Source organism: Cydia strobilella, chromosome 18 (assembly GCF_947568885.1).
Source record: "Cydia strobilella chromosome 18, ilCydStro3.1, whole genome shotgun sequence".
Lineage (NCBI taxonomy): Eukaryota > Metazoa > Arthropoda > Insecta > Lepidoptera > Tortricidae > Cydia > Cydia strobilella.
In genome coordinates this window covers 3,482,117-3,502,475 of record NC_086058.1, presented here as the reverse complement: position 1 = coordinate 3,502,475, position 20,359 = coordinate 3,482,117, and the positions used below count along the sequence as shown (strand labels likewise).

General features: G+C 41.1%; 1 protein-coding gene across 1 annotated transcript in view; it reads right to left on the bottom strand.

Annotated features, from left to right (window-relative positions):
* The window catches only part of LOC134749444 (dnaJ homolog subfamily C member 13), a 92,550-nt gene extending 72,623 nt beyond the window's left edge, over positions 1-19,927 (bottom strand). Inside the window, exons 1-8 of the mRNA XM_063684380.1 lie at positions 19,767-19,927; positions 19,090-19,436; positions 17,933-18,068; positions 17,179-17,389; positions 10,667-10,802; positions 10,031-10,149; positions 8,291-8,437; positions 2,995-3,094 (exon numbers count right to left, since the gene is read on the bottom strand). Coding sequence (XP_063540450.1) covers positions 2,995-3,094; positions 8,291-8,437; positions 10,031-10,149; positions 10,667-10,802; positions 17,179-17,389; positions 17,933-18,068; positions 19,090-19,425 — 1,185 coding nt within the window. The 5' untranslated portion in view covers positions 19,426-19,436; positions 19,767-19,927. The remainder of the gene's footprint in view (positions 1-2,994; positions 3,095-8,290; positions 8,438-10,030; positions 10,150-10,666; positions 10,803-17,178; positions 17,390-17,932; positions 18,069-19,089; positions 19,437-19,766) is intronic.
* Between the last annotated feature and the right edge of the window lie 432 nt (positions 19,928-20,359).

Sequence of the window (20,359 nt, the reverse complement as noted above, 5' to 3'; positions counted from 1 at the left end):
CCCCGCTTGTTTTAAAGGATAAAAGACGGCTTTCCGAGCTAGTGAGGGGAAAATGTTTTTTTTATGAATATGTAACCCCTTTGACCAAAATGCAAAGAAAAATTGTTTTATATCCCTGTTTTTAGTGTACCTACATTGCAAGCTGTTGTGAGCCTTGTGCGCAAACTGCAAGGTTCAAATTAAAGTGTCAAATACCCAAAAATATATATAGGGGACTTACTATATCCCATGTAAGTATCCGCCACAACAGGGAAGGGGCCTACAGGGCACAAACAAATCAAAATGGCAAACAAAACACGATGCAAATCAAAAACAAAATATGATGCGTTATGGGCAGCGGGTGAAAAATGCAAGTAAAAATATACATGTAGGTAAATTACATCTAGTTTGTGATTGATATTACTGAGTGCTCCTAATACTGATTTTGTTATGATTTTTAACACAAAAAACAGGACCTTTTTGTCCCAATTATCGCCATGCAAATCAGTAAGTACCAGGAGCATTCCCTACATGATTGATATGTTTTTTTTTTTCATTTGGTTTAATACCGTATATGTTTATTACCATATCACTAATAGAATAAAGTTAGACCAAGATAAGTCTGCAACGATTTTGTTAGCACACGCCGTGCAAGTTTTATTTTAATCGTCAAACTTCCATGAAATTATAACGTATAAATAGCACTTGCACTGCGTGTTTTATCAAAATCCTTGCAGACTTGTCTCGGTCTAATGTAATTTACCAAACCAAATAACCCTACTACCATTTATAACCACTCACATTGAAACAATAAATAATTTGTATTTATCGACACGTCGCCGCCTAATAGTATACTTGTAACATAGAATTTATGATTATGAGTCGTATGGTAAGGTAAAATATGAAATGTATAAAAACTTAAAAACCATATGTATATCAATCACAAACTTGAACTAACCAAAGCGTGTTTTTAATCCTGTTTTTTGAATAATTATCTAACTAATTTTCACAAACCATTCACTGAGAAGTTCGCAAAATACAAAGTTACGAGGTTGTGATAATTGTAGCAAACGAGGACTACTCATTCAATAATAAAAAAAATGCAAGATGTTATTAGTAATTCTGAATTCAAGTCCTGATTCGAGGGAACGAGCTTTATTTTTATGTTAGTAAAAGCAATTTTCCGTGGATACGATAGATAGTCATGATCGACACGATGGTAATGCTAGGTGGAAAAAATAAACAAGGGTTGTTTCTATACAACATTTTCAGTCACCTTGTCCAGGCAAATAACTCATGCACAATCGAGCGCGTAAAAATATGTCAGGTATTTTATTTATAGGTAAATATTTATTTCAACTTCATTACCCTTGACCTTAAGGATGATGCCGATATTGAGCGCGAGCGCAGAGCGTTGTCCGTCAGAGCGAATATGATAGCCCGCAGGTTTGCTCAGTGCTCTAAGGAAGTCAAAATCTGTTTGTTTAGAGCCTACTGTACTAGTTTCTACACAAGCAGCCTGTGGGCGGACTATACGTATAAACGGTACAACGCTCTGCGCGTTCAATATAACAACGCGTACAGGGTGCTGATGGGGCTGCCCAGATTCTGTAGCGCGTCAGGGATGTTCGCGGAAGCGCGGGTAGACTGCTTCTACACCACGATGCGCAAACGAGCCACATCCCTGGTGCGCAGAGTACGGGCCAGCTCCAACAGCATCCTGACCATGATTGCGGACAGGGTTGATAGCCTGTATATAAATAACTGCTGCATGATTCATGTGCGCAGGAATGGGTAGGTGGGCAGATTTTCTTTAAAGTGGTTTTTGAGAGAATCTGCTTACTTATTTATTTTAGAAACTAGAATTTTATATAGTTAGCTAGTCAGTAAATAATTATGTATATACTAACATTAGCCTTAAGATAAAACTGTCACTAACACAAATTGATCCAAGTTGGTCCTTAATAAATGAATTTATTATTATTATTTATTATTATTAAATATGTACAAATGGCGGATTTAATGCCAAAAGGCATTCTCTACCATTCATTTGGGTTAAATAGAAACACTGAAAGTTGGTGAAAGGAAAAAAAAACAATCCAGTAAAGACAAATGATAAATCCATACTAATATTATAATTTATTTATTTTTAATTTTTTTTTCAAAAAAGTATAACACATTTTAAACTTATACAAGTTTCGCCAAACTTGCGTTTAACGGCGAAGTGGTGCACTCATTTTCAATGTTAGTACCTTAATCTAAATTTAATGATTAACTTATATTACTAAGGTTAATACTTTTATATTACATTAACAAAGTGTAAGTTGTAGGTATATATGTTGTTGTTATTCTTTAAGAATTTATTTGTAGTTTTACATGTATGTAAAATGTATGATTTTGGTGCAATAAAGGATATTTATTTATATACAATATTTACCTATCTTATATATTTAGTCATGCGTTGTACCCAATAGCAACTTCTTAATTTTTGATTTAAAGATGTTTTTACTAGCACACTCGTCTTCTATTGATAAATTGTTCATTATTCGCGGTGTGATATACTTGCGCAAGTCTGTCTGTCTGTTACGTCTTCACGCTTAAACCGCTGAACCGATTTAGTTGAAATTTGGTTTAAAGATCGTTTGGGTCCCGGGGAAGGACATAGGGTAGTTTTTATCCCAGAAGTAATCCTTTAAAGGAGTGAAAAGGGGGATGGAATTGAGATAATCAATGAATTGCCTGATAATTTGTGTAAGCAATTTGTGTGCTCAAATTGAATAATTGCTATTCCACTTTTTCCAGGCGCTACACTTACTAGCTGCTGTTACTGATTCCACGCAGACGAAGTCGCGGGCAGAAGCTAGTACATTATAAATCATATTATCATGTAATCATATTATACTTAGTTAGAGTATACTATTAGTAGAGCCAAAAGAATTAGTTATATTTTTACGCGCTTCGTTGTGCTTGCTATTATAGCAGGACTGAACCCATAATAACTGTATGTAAACTTACATCAGCACTGACGGAATAGTTGAGTCCGCTGTAACCGACATTAGCGTTGAACCGCTCGATCACCTCCGCTCGCGTCATGCCCACTGGGTTCTGGAATAATCTGTGGACAAACGTGTTGGATTTAGAACTCTATAGTCCAGTAATAAGGTGTTCATTAAAAAATACGTTCACTCAGAATCGCTCGATCACTTATTTCGCCGATACTAAAATGTAGTCATTTTTGAACTAACGCGTCGGATCAAACGGATCGAATTTTATGTTGTGGTGATAAGATACTTTAAAAGGGTCAAGGGTCGACTGTATAACAAAAATCTCTTTAATGGCCACTACTACTGATCTTCTACGCAAGTGTAATATACGCATCAGAATTTCAGCGAAATTAAATTTCCCTATGTACTATCCAAAAGTCACCTCAACTACAAAATAGCGCATAAAAGACAACTCGTTGTGACTAATTGTTTATTTGTTTATTATTATACATATCAGCACTTACAGATAAACCTTACGTGCTAATAGTGTTGTTAGTAATTATTTCATGTGATTATACACTAATATAATATAATTGTGTCGTTTTCAATCAAAAAGTACTACATTGTCGCTTGCCATAAGGACGCTTGACAGGATATTCATATAACGATACAATCCAATTTCGTCCTTATGGTAATCGACAATGTGGTACTTTTTGATTGAAAACGTCACAATTAACTAATTTATTATGAACTGAACGACCGTTTATTCCCCAAATTATGCAAAATGTTCTATGAGTTTAGCGAACAACGCCTGTTGTAGTTTAAAATTGTATAGGATGATACTCAGTAGTGCTATTCGCAGCATATGTAGCATTTGTGGTTCTACCTCCCTAAAACCAGTGTTGGGCGCAAGGGTTTTGGGGGTTAATTACTGGAGTAAATTAATTACTAATTGATTTGCATATAATTAAATCGTTTGTAATTGAATTACATGAAAATTCAATTACATGCAATTCGATTTGATGTGTACTTTGTAATTGCAATTACATCAATTGATAATTAAAATTACTCCAATTTTTTTTTCATTAACTAAAACCCGATGGTATAAAAATGTTAATACTTTTAATTTTAATACTTCGATTTCCCATTCATAAAACTGTTTTTATAATATTTCCCCTTGTACAAAATCTTGCAAAAATACTCATTTAAATTTTTTTTTATATAAAAAGTCAAACATTGTAAGGTTAATCCAATTAAAAGCAAATTCATAATTTTAATATGATTTTGTAAGTAAAGATCATCGAAAACTTGTATTCAATAAAAGTAATTTGAAATTGAGTAAAGTAATTAGTTTCATAATGTAATTAACAATTACATTTTGCAATTGCAATTGTAAATTGAAAGCGCAATTACTTTTTACATGTAATTGAAATTATTTATTTCAATTACTAATTGTAATTGCAATTGTTAATTAGTAATTCAATTACTTTTTGCCTAACACTCCCTAGAACCGTGTTACCTGAGATGGTTGGACTCTGTCTCCTCGTCCGTGGGCTGGTGCAGCGGGCCGAGCCGGTAGCCGCGCGGCGTGGCGCCGGAGCTATGGATCTACCTCCCTAGAACCTTGTTACCTGAGATGGTTGGACTCTGTCTCCTCGTCCGTGGGCTGGTGCAGCGGGCCGAGCCGGTAGCCGCGCGGCGTGGCGCCGGAGCTATGGATCTACCTCCCTAGAACCTTGTTACCTGAGATGGTTGGACTCTGTCTCCTCGTCCGTGGGCTGGTGCAGCGGGCCGAGCCGGTAGCCGCGCGGCGTGGCGCCGGAGCTATGGATCTACCTCCCTAGAACCTTGTTACCTGAGATGGTTGGACTCTGTCTCCTCGTCCGTGGGCTGGTGCAGCGGGCCGAGCCGGTAGCCGCGCGGCGTGGCGCCGGAGCTATGGATCTACCTCCCTAGAACCTTGTTACCTGAGATGGTTGGACTCTGTCTCCTCGTCCGTGGGCTGGTGCAGCGGGCCGAGCCGGTAGCCGCGCGGCGTGGCGCCGGAGCTATGGATCTACCTCCCTAGAACCTTGTTACCTGAGATGGTTGGACTCTGTCTCCTCGTCCGTGGGCTGGTGCAGCGGGCCGAGCCGGTAGCCGCGCGGCGTGGCGCCGGAGCTATGGATCTACCTCCCTAGAACCTTGTTACCTGAGATGGTTGGACTCTGTCTCCTCGTCCGTGGGCTGGTGCAGCGGGCCGAGCCGGTAGCCGCGCGGCGTGGCGCCGGAGCTATGGATCTACCTCCCTAGAACCTTGTTACCTGAGATGGTTGGACTCTGTCTCCTCGTCCGTGGGCTGGTGCAGCGGGCCGAGCCGGTAGCCGCGCGGCGTGGCGCCGGAGCTATGGATCTACCTCCCTAGAACCTTGTTACCTGAGATGGTTGGACTCTGTCTCCTCGTCCGTGGGCTGGTGCAGCGGGCCGAGCCGGTAGCCGCGCGGCGTGGCGCCGGAGCTATGGATCTACCTCCCTAGAACCTTGTTACCTGAGATGGTTGGACTCTGTCTCCTCGTCCGTGGGCTGGTGCAGCGGGCCGAGCCGGTAGCCGCGCGGCGTGGCGCCGGAGCTATGGATCTACCTCCCTAGAACCTTGTTACCTGAGATGGTTGGACTCTGCCTCCTCGTCCGTGGGCTGGTGCAGCGGGCCGAGCCGGTAGCCGCGCGGCGTGGCGCCGGAGCTATGGATCTACCTCCCTAGAACCTTGTTACCTGAGATGGTTGGACTCTGTCTCCTCGTCCGTGGGCTGGTGCAGCGGGCCGAGCCGGTAGCCGCGCGGCGTGGCGCCGGAGCTATGGATCTACCTCCCTAGAACCTTGTTACCTGAGATGGTTGGACTCTGTCTCCTCGTCCGTGGGCTGGTGCAGCGGGCCGAGCCGGTAGCCGCGCGGCGTGGCGCCGGAGCTATGGATCTACCTCCCTAGAACCTTGTTACCTGAGATGGTTGGACTCTGTCTCCTCGTCCGTGGGCTGGTGCAGCGGGCCGAGCCGGTAGCCGCGCGGCGTGGCGCCGGAGCTATGGATCTACCTCCCTAGAACCTTGTTACCTGAGATGGTTGGACTCTGTCTCCTCGTCCGTGGGCTGGTGCAGCGGGCCGAGCCGGTAGCCGCGCGGCGTGGCGCCGGAGCTATGGATCTACCTCCCTAGAACCTTGTTACCTGAGATGGTTGGACTCTGTCTCCTCGTCCGTGGGCTGGTGCAGCGGGCCGAGCCGGTAGCCGCGCGGCGTGGCGCCGGAGCTATGGATCTACCTCCCTAGAACCTTGTTACCTGAGATGGTTGGACTCTGTCTCCTCGTCCGTGGGCTGGTGCAGCGGGCCGAGCCGGTAGCCGCGCGGCGTGGCGCCGGAGCTATGGATCTACCTCCCTAGAACCTTGTTACCTGAGATGGTTGGACTCTGTCTCCTCGTCCGTGGGCTGGTGCAGCGGGCCGAGCCGGTAGCCGCGCGGCGTGGCGCCGGAGCTATGGATCTACCTCCCTAGAACCTTGTTACCTGAGATGGTTGGACTCTGTCTCCTCGTCCGTGGGCTGGTGCAGCGGGCCGAGCCGGTAGCCGCGCGGCGTGGCGCCGGAGCTATGGATCTACCTCCCTAGAACCTTGTTACCTGAGATGGTTGGACTCTGTCTCCTCGTCCGTGGGCTGGTGCAGCGGGCCGAGCCGGTAGCCGCGCGGCGTGGCGCCGGAGCTATGGATCTACCTCCCTAGAACCTTGTTACCTGAGATGGTTGGACTCTGTCTCCTCGTCCGTGGGCTGGTGCAGCGGGCCGAGCCGGTAGCCGCGCGGCGTGGCGCCGGAGCTATGGATCTACCTCCCTAGAACCTTGTTACCTGAGATGGTTGGACTCTGTCTCCTCGTCCGTGGGCTGGTGCAGCGGGCCGAGCCGGTAGCCGCGCGGCGTGGCGCCGGAGCTATGGATCTACCTCCCTAGAACCTTGTTACCTGAGATGGTTGGACTCTGTCTCCTCGTCCGTGGGCTGGTGCAGCGGGCCGAGCCGGTAGCCGCGCGGCGTGGCGCCGGAGCTATGGATCTACCTCCCTAGAACCTTGTTACCTGAGATGGTTGGACTCTGTCTCCTCGTCCGTGGGCTGGTGCAGCGGGCCGAGCCGGTAGCCGCGCGGCGTGGCGCCGGAGCTATGGATCTACCTCCCTAGAACCTTGTTACCTGAGATGGTTGGACTCTGTCTCCTCGTCCGTGGGCTGGTGCAGCGGGCCGAGCCGGTAGCCGCGCGGCGTGGCGCCGGAGCTATGGATCTACCTCCCTAGAACCTTGTTACCTGAGATGGTTGGACTCTGTCTCCTCGTCCGTGGGCTGGTGCAGCGGGCCGAGCCGGTAGCCGCGCGGCGTGGCGCCGGAGCTATGGATCTACCTCCCTAGAACCTTGTTACCTGAGATGGTTGGACTCTGTCTCCTCGTCCGTGGGCTGGTGCAGCGGGCCGAGCCGGTAGCCGCGCGGCGTGGCGCCGGAGCTATGGATCTACCTCCCTAGAACCTTGTTACCTGAGATGGTTGGACTCTGTCTCCTCGTCCGTGGGCTGGTGCAGCGGGCCGAGCCGGTAGCCGCGCGGCGTGGCGCCGGAGCTATGGATCTACCTCCCTAGAACCTTGTTACCTGAGATGGTTGGACTCTGTCTCCTCGTCCGTGGGCTGGTGCAGCGGGCCGAGCCGGTAGCCGCGCGGCGTGGCGCCGGAGCTATGGATCTACCTCCCTAGAACCTTGTTACCTGAGATGGTTGGACTCTGTCTCCTCGTCCGTGGGCTGGTGCAGCGGGCCGAGCCGGTAGCCGCGCGGCGTGGCGCCGGAGCTATGGATCTACCTCCCTAGAACCTTGTTACCTGAGATGGTTGGACTCTGTCTCCTCGTCCGTGGGCTGGTGCAGCGGGCCGAGCCGGTAGCCGCGCGGCGTGGCGCCGGAGCTATGGATCTACCTCCCTAGAACCTTGTTACCTGAGATGGTTGGACTCTGTCTCCTCGTCCGTGGGCTGGTGCAGCGGGCCGAGCCGGTAGCCGCGCGGCGTGGCGCCGGAGCTATGGATCTACCTCCCTAGAACCTTGTTACCTGAGATGGTTGGACTCTGTCTCCTCGTCCGTGGGCTGGTGCAGCGGGCCGAGCCGGTAGCCGCGCGGCGTGGCGCCGGAGCTATGGATCTACCTCCCTAGAACCTTGTTACCTGAGATGGTTGGACTCTGTCTCCTCGTCCGTGGGCTGGTGCAGCGGGCCGAGCCGGTAGCCGCGCGGCGTGGCGCCGGAGCTATGGATCTACCTCCCTAGAACCTTGTTACCTGAGATGGTTGGACTCTGTCTCCTCGTCCGTGGGCTGGTGCAGCGGGCCGAGCCGGTAGCCGCGCGGCGTGGCGCCGGAGCGCACGTGCACGTCGCGCTGCCCGGCGGAACGGACGCCGTCCAAGAGGGACGCTAATAACGCGTCTCTGTAACATTATATAAAGTCTAACAGTTCTGTCCAAATTCTAATATATACATATAGTTTACACTCATACATCCATACTAATATTATAAATGCGAAAGTCTGTCTGTCTGTCTGTCTGTGTGTTACCTCTTCACGCTTAAACCGCTGAACCGATTTAGTTGAAATTTGGTATACAGATAGTTAAAGTCCCGGGGAAGGACATAGGATACTTTTTATCCCTGAACTCACCCCTCAAGGGGGTGAAAAGGGGGGTGGAAATTTGTATGGGGAATCAATAACCGCTGAACCGATTTAGATGAAACTTGGTATGGGGATAGTTTGAGCTGTGGGAAATGATATAGAATAACTTTTATCTCCGAAATCGTCCCTTAAGGGTGTAAAAAATGGGGTGGAAATGTATAGTGTGGACCAATTTGGGGGTAAAAAGATGGATTAAAAAGCAGATTTGTTTAAGAATTAAGGTACCCAAATTACTAATTCCACGCAGACGAAGTCGCGGGCAAAAGCTAGTATTAACATAATTCTAAGCCATTTGGTTTTCGACTAACAGCGCCTGCCTAAAAAACCAGCGTTGTAGTAAATACACTGCAACATTATGCTGAAGTAAGCTCCTATTTAACACGAATGAATATTTGTGACGTTTTCAATCAAAAGGTACCACATTGTCGCTTACCATAAGGACGAAAATTACTTGTATCTTTATACGAAAACCCTGTCAGAGCGTCCTTATGGCAAGCGACAATGTGGTACCTTTTGCTTGAAAACGACACATTTCTCTCTTAGATGTGCAACTCAACTTCTTAGTTTATAAGTCTACATTATAATGTTTATCTGTAAAAAATGTATTACGTTATCTTTCAACTCTGCCATTTCATGTGATGTTGAATAAAAATGTTCTATGTCTATGTCTACATTACGATACAAGTGCGAAAAGTAGGAAAATCGCAAAGAGCGGCAAAAAACGACCGAAGGAAGTGTTTTAAATCGACACAAGTTGCGAATTACCCTTTTCGCACGTGTATTGTACAGCGTTTTACAGTACATATGGCCCTTAAAATTTTCCACATACGCACGTATAGTGCTAGTTACCGCACTAGGGTGGTAAATTAGCACAATATGTACTGTAAAACTCTTTTAGTTATAGGTTAAGAATTTGATGATATCGTTTATGAGATAAAATGCACCAAGAATATTATTGCTAGCCAATTCATTGCTTTTTGTAAACGTGACCTGAACTTGGCTATGGACAAAACAGACAGAAACTTATCCGCTTATAAAAGTCAACACAGCTGTTCACACTCCATTTTGTTTGATAAAACGATGCTTTGGGCAAACTCGTCTCCGTTCGGCTCAGCATTGCTCTGAGCAATTATTAGGGTTGGCACAACTGGACGTCCCTTTGCGTGCACGACCCCAGATAAGATAATGACTTGAATTTTGACAACCCTAAATAGCCGAAAGGGATAGTGCAGATATTAGAAAGGGACAACATGATTCGACCCTGAACCGCTGTCAAACATCGGTTTTATAGAGTTTCCTGACTGTACGGTAGTACTATTATTTATTCTGTGTATTTAATTCACTGTTCACACACCTTTCACCGGCCATGTAAGTCCGAGTCTGTCCATTCATGTACTCGATGGAGAACTTTTGTGGGTGGTCCCGGTCTCTGACTAAAGCGAACACGTCGCTCAGCGGACGAAGACACACGACCTGAAAGAAATTACTTTTATTCAAAAAAATACTTCCGATACAAGCTTTATATCTACTTTATGTTATACAAGAAATAAAACTATGAAAACGGATTATATCGCGTATATTGAATTTATAATACATCCCGGTATTTCGAACCCTTTACAGCGTTCGTGGTCAACGGGTGACTGAGGTAAAGCTACAAAGTGCAAAAATACCCACATACAAAAATAATGAACCATTATGCAATGCTGGTTTTGCATGTACAACCCAGCCTTAAAGTTTATTGTTTATGATGGTTCATTATTTTTGAATATGGGTATTTTTGCACTTTGTAGCTTTACCTCAGTCACCCGTTGACCACGAACGCTGTAAAGGGTTCAAAACAAATTATTGCAGTTGACTGTGCTCTAACTGTAAGTCTGCGGTTGGTGCTCTAATATACACGTGTCGGACAGACAGAGCGTGCGCCGCATCGGTACCATGTGCCGCGCTGGGTTGTGAACTATGAACTAGTCTGTATCTGTACTCAACTCACCGAGTAGGTCTGCGGGTCGCGCTCCAAGATGCACGTGTCGGACAGACAGAGCGTGCGCCGCATCGGCTCCATGTGCCGCGCTGGGTTCACTTTGTGAACTATGAACTCGCTCAGTGAGGTTTGATGTTGGTCGCCACTACAATAAGAAAAGAACGGTCAATCAACTGTCTTTCTGTGGAAACTTGTAGGATGAACCTAGTAAGCTCTACGTATTTTGACAGCCTTTCTAGCCTTCTGGCTAATCATATGTCTCGAATAAAGAAATTTAAATTTAACTTAATGGCCAAGAGACCAGATCTACTAGGTACATAATAACAAGATTTGTCTGAAAAACTGTACAAATTTCGATGATTTCTCCGAAAACATACATTTTCCCTAAAATACATGATTTAAGGCCTATCATTGGCCTTCGATTGAACCGTACTGAATGCGACATCTTAATATTATAGCGAACGAGATGCGCTGCGGATAATATAGTAGTTCAAATACATCTTCAGTTATTAAACAAATATTCCAACTATTGCGCCAGCAATATATATTTCTCCTAACGGATGTTGTACCTAATTAAAAAGTTACACTTTCATGTGAAACACTGTATGTAATTGTATACGATATAGATAATTCCTGTTTCATATAAACAGCAACACTGCTGATCATTGGAGGACTTTATTGTCTTTATATTAAGGTTGACAATTTGTCAGTTCGATGGTCAGCTAGCAAGGTCAAATGATAAATGACTCATCCGTAAACATGTTAACGGGTCGGTTTGCTCAGAATTGGGAGTTCGTTGACATCATTAACTTTATTTTAATAAAACTATGAAAACTGATTATATCGCGTATATTGAATTTATAATACATCCCGACGTTTCGAACCCTTTATAGTGGAGTCAATATAAAGTTTAAGTTACATTAAATGCACACTCAAATTTTTCTATATGGGTGAATTCTATATCATATTGAATACCCGTCTGTAAAGTAACAACTTGATATCAGTTCCCGTTTTTGAGAAATAAAACTTTTTTTTAAATCTTTTATACTACTTAAACAATAATTCCCACATAAGATATTTTTCGTAGAATGGGTTATGAAGCTTATACGACTACACGGTCAGAATATCTCTCGACAACAATGTAAATTATAGATTTATTGAAACAAATTATTATTTGGAAGTTTTTCATGACCGAGGAACTCCCACACCGAGAGAAAAGTTTACTATGGTGGTTATGAAGTAGTTGTATCGATCATGTTTAAAAATCTCCCGAGTCACTACTATATTTGTAGAATAGCAGCAAGATTTTGGAAACAAACAGCAAATAATGTTCTGCACAATTAATGGACATTTCTAGTTTTTTGCCAGTAACTGCACAAGTTATGGAAGAATAACGTATTCATTTTTCTCTCGATAATTAAATCAATTTCCAGCATAAAAAAATTAAAAAGTATGCGGTATTTCCAGGCATTCACAGAGGTCAATTCGAACTTTATTTAAGATGTCAATAATATATCATTTTGTTATCATTCGCCCGACCGTCTCGCTCGCTCCAAAACATATTTTAACTAGTACGAGCGAAACGCACACGCAAATTAAAAAAATGATATCTTTAATAACAAAGTTCGAAATAGCCTCAAGGTATATTAGAAAAGTATACCTTATGGCTTATGGCATTGCGTTAAGGTTCAATAGTTCAATGCATTAAGTGTCTGTCTTTATATGAAAAACGATAGCTGTCAAATTTTTATATATATTCACAAAACGTTTAGAATACTGGATGCTGTGTCAGATATAAATAGACCCTTGAAGTCTTACAACTATCTATTATGCTTGATCTGAATCTTACTGGTTAGTAAGGACCGTCCACTTAGTTATACTTCGAATAGCCGCCCGGACAAATTATAAAACTAATTTCGAATTTTAAATTTTGACAAATCACGAGAAGAGTAACGTAACGTCAAACGATATGTTTGTCCCTTTTCAACGATCCTGTCATCCGATGCTTTTAGTAGCGGGAGCTGTGAGAGTGAAAAGACGCAAATGTCAGCAATTCTTACCGCTTGGTATTTGTCAGCGAGCGCATCGCGACATGAAACCAGTATGAACCTGGCCCTCGATTACGTATAAATGTAAGGAAACTTGGGATCAAGTTATATTAGTCTAAGGTCTAACAGTTAAGAATAAGACGTGCTCTGAATACACAGTGTGGAATTTTTTTATGGGCCCTGAAGGGAAAGTGCCTTAAAACCTTAAGTTAGCTCATTTTATTTTTAAAAAGAAACAAAACTGCATTCAAAGGTTTTTTGAAATTCGCTTGTCTCGCCTGGGAATCGAACCGACTATAAATTCCAAACAATAAACACTCCCTATTTTATTCTACTAGTCGATACCACGTCGATACAGTTAATGTTAATGATAACATTTCTTCAAGAAACATTAGGTCTTACACTCGTCTGTCGTACAAAATTTCCATAAAATCGAATATTTAGTACTCAAGAATATTTTTAGACAAGCAAAATTGAAAAAAAAAATTAAAAACCTTTGAATGCAATTTAGTTTCTTTTTAAAAATAAAAAATGTCTCCTTTAAGTAAAATGAGCTAACTTAAGGTTTTCAGAGAATTTCCCTCCAGGGCCCATTAATTTGATTATTAAATTATAGAGGTAAGTAAGCGCATTGAGTATGCACTTTTGTCTCAGGCGATGCCGCTTGGCACGATTGATTGTTCCTTAGGGCAAATAAAACTGATTCAGCCCGGTAGCCACGAGATCGTAACGCCCCCCAAAAGGGGGGTGAAAGGGTCGGCTCCCCAAGTCCAATCTATGCTATATTTCTTCCTGTTCTTAGCAACTAGTGCAACTTATATATCATTTTCGTATAATTTAGGAACGAGGAATTCATTTTTGAAAAAATTATTAGACCTTTCCATAAAAAAAAATGAGTTGTTTACAAAAATTTTAAATGTTATGTAATTTTTTGTGACAATTTTCCCTGTTACAATTACAGTGTGGCGATTTGCACTAAATAAAAAAATGGACAATGTAGCCCATTTATTGTTCATTCTGGAAAATATCACTTTAAAGGAATAGCTGCCGAAACGCCTTTCAAAAAAGAGGCGTTTTTTCTTACTAAGCGGCGTTTTAAGTTTCCAAGTTTTTATTCCTTACTTGTTGTTTTTATTCCTCACTTGTTGTTTTTATTATTTTTTCGCAACTGTGTTAAAAAACGTCGTTCGATACACGTGCGGAAATGTCAGTCTTCACTCGTCCCGATTCTTGCCAAGATACCTATCTCGGTACTCGTGAAGTAATGACATACTTTCCGCACTAGCATCGAAATGTACTATTTATTTCATTTGGGCACCAAGAAGTATGTTGGTAGTAAACCTTTTTGCGAGTAAAATAGTATGTAATAATGATTTAATATAATATTTCTCAAAAATGGACGGCAAAGTCGACGTTGCCGGTTAAAAAGTAGGTCGCGAAGTGCGTAGTTTATGGTCCGTCAAAAAATTAAAAAGTTAAAAACATTGCAGTCTCGATTTCGGGACTGCAATGTTGCATACAAATTCCATTATTTGTAGAGTTCCAAACTTTTTAAAAGTTGAAGTGGCCATATCAAATGAAGGCATAGGTCCATTAAACAACTAAACAGATGATCAGTACTTATTATTATAATGTTGGTACCGCGACTATTTAGGTGTCTCAAATAGGTTGGCGTATTTTCAGCAGAAAAATTCACTTCTATTTATAATTAAAAAAAAAAAACGGCGGCAAAGCAAATCTTTTTACTTTTATCTGTGAAAATATATAGATAAGGACGTTGCTTCTGTAAAATATTTATATTATATTTGTTATTATTGCGCCATTTTTGAGAAAAGCACTATATATGACTCGGCTGGAAGGCTACTTGCTGGCTTCAGATTAAATTAAACGGACTCCCAAGGTCGTCCGTTTAAAACGAATCCTCAGCCAGCAAGTAGCTACTTCCGAGCCTCGACAATAATGTACTATTGTTAATTAACTAGTTTCATTATTGCGTCATTTCATCTCATAACCCTACTACCCATTGAATTGAATGACCTTTTTCACGTTTTCTGCAGCAATGCAGTCGACTGCAGCAATATTGAAGCGCGACATTGCTGTCGACTGCTACGGCAGTAGCCGTAAATGTCAAAATCAAATTTCCTGTCTGGATTTTGACGTTCATTTAAAATAAATAATCAAAGGGGATCATCGATTTTGGGCCCGCAGGACAAACCATCGCGTATATTATGGTACACTACACAGACGGTTACAGTAATTATAAACGCATTTGATTACGGAAAAAGATATAATATTGGGTGTAAATGAAACGGGAATGTATTATACAATAAAATAAATTATATCTATTATTAATTTCCGTAAATCACACCATCATCTTTATTAGCATAGCATAGCTTAACGCTCAATTTCGCACAAACCGTGAGGTTTTCACTAAGGAGTTTAAAATTCTCTTTGCACTAAACTTTATGGTTGGTAAAAAAGTCTGTATTCTAATTTGGCACTAACTGCCACTGTCTGTCATTGCTATGTCATAGCCTCATAGCTGACATACGTGAGATATATGCCGCAATGTATGCATTGCGCGTTTTATCGGAGCTTTGCCTGAGGTGTGTTAAGTAAGCGCGCAATCAAAATTAAACATGTGTAAACAATCGTTACGCGTACCGATGAAACTGGGTAAGTTAGTCATGGGAGAATTAACGGTCGACCGCATCGCGAACTCTCGGCAGTTCAAGCGGACCGATCGTCTACCGCGAACATTGAAGTGAGACGGAGATATGGAAGTCGATCAAACGTTCTCTACAGTGAATCAGTACCCGTCAGTTAGTGCCTGCGTGGGTAATTTAAATAGCTTGGACGTCGTAATAATTATGGTTGTATTCCATACAATATTACATATACGTGAGATTTTTTTTATTATTACACTAACATGAGTAAGAGATTTATGAAGGTGTGACAAAAGTAGAGTGTCCATTTTCTATAAGCAACAAAAAAAAATCGAAACAAAAATGGTTAATAGTAATTAAACGGATTCATTTACGTTAGAGATTTTTTTGTAGAATATAGTAAATATAAAGAGCTTAATTAACATGTAATTTTTATGTACACATTAGTTGTTATTTTTATGTAAAAAAAAAAATTAATAAAGAAAGTTATTGGGGGCAGGTTTCTGGTGGTGCCAAGCTGGAAGAAAATATAAATACTTAATGAGTATATGCCTGAGAACAGCATATTAGAAAATCTCTAGTGTGGGGATTGATGTTTGGTTTATTTCTCTATTTTAGTAATAATTTGGATTTATAAAAACAAATTGACATATTTTGTGGAGATTTTTTTCAAAATATATTATTTGTAACATAGGTAATCACATCTCAAAAAATCTCTAATGTGAGAATTAATGTAGATTTCTCATACATTTTGAACTGTGCGGACCGGCCTATTACAGCGTTCGTGGTCAACGGGTGACTGAGGAAAAATTACAAAGTGCAAAAATACCCACATACTAAAATAATGAACAATCATAGACTACAAACTTTAAGGCTGGTTGTACATGCAAAAGTTTTATTTCATGAGTAACTATCGCGGTCACCGAAGACAATATTATTATTTTAAATTACTTTGTTTTTAGTGACGGCAGAAGGAAGTAATACATACACTACCGCTCATAATTATTTAAGCACTCGTAATTTTTTCCATACAACTGTATACAAAATCAACTTTCAGAATTATACCGCTAAGTCGCAGTCGGGTAACAGTTATATGTGCAGTTTACTTTTTTAATTTAAGAGACATATCGAGCTTCAAAATGATGTGCAGAATATTCGTGTAAACGGTAGGTATTTGCGGTAACTATTTTTAAATTACCCGCCCCTCCCCAGTACACCTCGCAACGAAACCTTTTCATATTCAAAGTAATCTTGGACGCAACGCATACAAACACGGCAAAAATACCGTTTTTTGTTAATTAGGCCACTGATAAGAAAAACTTATTAAGCAAAATACCTACTTTGTTAACAAGACCTATTCTTTTCTATAAACAAATGATAAGAGTTGATGAAACAATAATTAAACAGGAAATGGAAATACTAGGAATTCTCCAGTTTAATTCCAATTGGAAACCATTAGGGTCATTTTATTTGAAGTTGTACAAATAATACACTTTTTAGGGTTCCGTACCCTAAGGGTAAACACGGGACCCTATTAATAAGACTCCGCTGTTTTTCCGTCTGTCTGTCCGTCTATCAGCAGGCTGTATCTCATGAACCGTGATAGCTAGATAGTTGAAATTTTCACAGATGATGTTTTTCTGTTGCCGCTGTAACAACAAATACCACAAACAGAATAAAATAAGTAAGGCTCCCATACAACAAACGTGAATTTCTTGCCGTTTATACACGTACGTGGTACACAACAAATAAGACAAAAGACAACTATAAATAAAATTTACTATAAAAATAATCAAATGAGTCATACCTGTATTTTCCAAATCTTTGATTGTGGTAGTCCTCCAAAGTGATCATTGTGTTGAGCACTTTTATACTAATGCTCAGTGTTAGATTGGCCATTTCTAGCATCTTGTTGATGATGGTTTGGTGGTCCATGGCGTTGGAGAACAGGTGGAGGCGACTGTAGCCACCGACGGCCAGGACAAAGCCTCCGGAGACATCTCTTACTGGAAGGATACCTTAAACAAAGAAGCGAAACATGTATTTTTAGTTTTGAACTATCATATTCTTACAGCAATTATGATGTTGGCAACTGCTGAGCTTTTATAATTTTAAGTATACAATAGAAAGCATTTTAGTAGAAACTTGGTAGAGAACAACACCCATGTTAGTTTTTTCTTTTGTGCAGTGAATTTGTGAAATTTCTGTGTACAGTCACCATCAGATATATCGGAGCGCCCGAGGTGTTCACAATATCTGAACACGCACTCTAACGCCTTGACAATAGAGGCGTGTTCAGATATTTGTGAGAGCCTTGACCGCTCAGATATATCTGATGGCGACTGTACATCTGTAGATTACAAACGCAAGCAAGCTGGAGCTTGTCTGGCTTGCCTTATTTTCAAAACATGTAGAATAAAAATCTCAGTGATCTCAAAATAAGAAAGCTAATGGAAATAGCTAGTAGGCTCCATGTTTGTACTTGCTTAGACTTTAAACACCTTTGTAAAATACCATGGTTGCATTGAATAAATGATTATGTTTATGATTAACATAATTACCTTGAATATCGGAGTAAGGGTAGCTGGCTAAGAGTGTATGTGTTGATGGCTCTAGTTGTTCTAAAGCACAGGGTCCAACCTCAAGGACTATTGGTAACCGAGTCCCACTCCAGTGGTGCTTATAGGCTTGAAATCTCTGTAAGAAAGAACAATAATTTAAATGAGGGCTAACGCGTATGAATTCGCCGCTAGGGGCGCTAGTGTAGATGGTGGCCTTTTCCATAGTTCGAAATGTCAAATGTCACTTGTCACTTCAATGACTGACAGCTGTTCTTTAGTCTTTTGGACCACCATCAACAGAGGCGCCAACTGGTGAGCAAAAAAATGATAGCACTCATTATTTAAGTTTCCTTAAAAACAAAAGAAACTGACATTTGAAGTATGGAGGATGAAATGAGGATGTTGTTGATCAAATAATATGTGACGTTTTCAATCAAAAGGTACCACATTGTCGCTTGTCGATAAGGTTGATTTCTAATTGAAGCTATATGAAAATAGCGCCTTACTGACAAGCGACAATAAGTACCCTTTTGGTTGAAAATGGCACATATGAGGCTTGAATTTTTAAATATACACAGTGTTACTTGAGTCACTGAAAACCTGAGACACCCCAACAATTTTTTTTATATTTTGAACTTATCTTGATTCTTTAATCCGATAAATAAAAAAAATAAAAAATCTTTGTTTAGTTTTCTCAACAAATCTATTTGATTGGTAATTCTTCTAGTCGTTTTAGTGACGTAAAATAATTGCTAGTTACCATCGTAAACACTGTTAACTGACCATTTGCATACCTTACTGCAACGAGATAAGATTTACTAATGGCCAGTTAAGGGTGTTGCTCATTGACAAATGACGTGTCAAATGCTAGTTATTGATATTGTTGCATTAATTACAAACTTGTAGACTGGGCATGTGAAAAAATTTAAAAAATACTCCCATTAAAATATAGCGCAATCGATTCTGAACAAACTCTTTTCAAGTTTTCAGTGGGTCATAAAATACTGTGTATAAATAGTGTAGAGTCATATGCCATAACTTTTCCTAGTAACATATGATAAAGGAAAGAGTATAACAGTATTTCCAGAACATTTTCCTTTAAACTCTAAAAGGCTACTTATTTTCTATGACTTTTAAAATTAGTAAAAAATACTTACAAGAACATCTTTTTTCTCAGCAAACAAATGCCTATACTTGAAAGCCTCAGTGAGAATCAGACACTTATGTTCTGACGAGAACTTCATAGTGTCCACCTTTTTTTCCTTCTTCATCACCAGCATGAAGTCCTGGTTGGCTGTGGAGTTGGAGTGCTTCGCCGAGGCCACGGTGACCACATCCGCGTACAGCCACTTGTTGGTCACCTCCAACCGGTCTGGGTTGTACGTGGTGATCCCGTGGGTACCCACCGAGAACACCCGCTTGTATTTGCCCTTCCATGAGTGCTTGGTGACGAGAAATGACGCCACATCCTGGTTGTCTTTTAGTGGAATCATTTTAGCATTGCCTGCAACAATGGTTTTGATAATTTATATCGACAGTTGAAACAGTTCAAGGAAGTACGATAAACAAATCTTGTTATGGGATCGCTAACATTATGACAAAGCAGATAATTTATTAAATTAAAGCTCCCAATGAATTTGCTGTTCACACAGTTTCTTCACTTCCTAAACATTCGTTTCGATATTAGACGCACTTCCTGAAAATAACTTCAGGTCGAATCCACCCCTTTGTAAATATATGAAACAATAATGTTCGATGAAGACGTGTAAACAACGACTCGCGAAACATATTTTTGCCGGGCCGGAAATCGTTCTGGCATTTATGTAATACTCACAAATAACAGGCGAACAGTCGAGCTACAATCGTTTTAGCTAATATCGGATAGGAACCACATAGTACACAAAATTTGTTATAAATTCAACAATAAGGAGGTCTAGCTTACGGGCCGACAAATCGCTGAACTTGACATTTCAGCATTGGAATTGCCAACGTAGATAATTTCTAGTGATGAAAAAGTTAAGCACATAGAAAAGCTTATTTCTAGTTCTTACTACGATAAAATAATCAACGTTGTGTTATTGTTTTAGAAATTTACAGGAAAATGCTCAAAATTATAATTTTGGACCAAAATGAACATAAGGAATCATAAGGAATGTATTCTGTCAATAGGTTGTCAGCATATTTTTAAGAGCAGTAACACTACCGTCTGACAAATGTCAAAAATTAAAGGTCGTTTGAAAATCATGTGCTATTGAAATTTTATTGAACAAAAATATACTTTAATATCAATTAGAAGTTAATTTTGCACACAATTTTGTTTAAATTGAATATTCTATATTAATATCATCAGATATTTTTATTTTATAAGATGTAAAAAAAGTAAGTTAAAAAATACAATGTAACAGTTTTTAAAATATGACAGCTTTT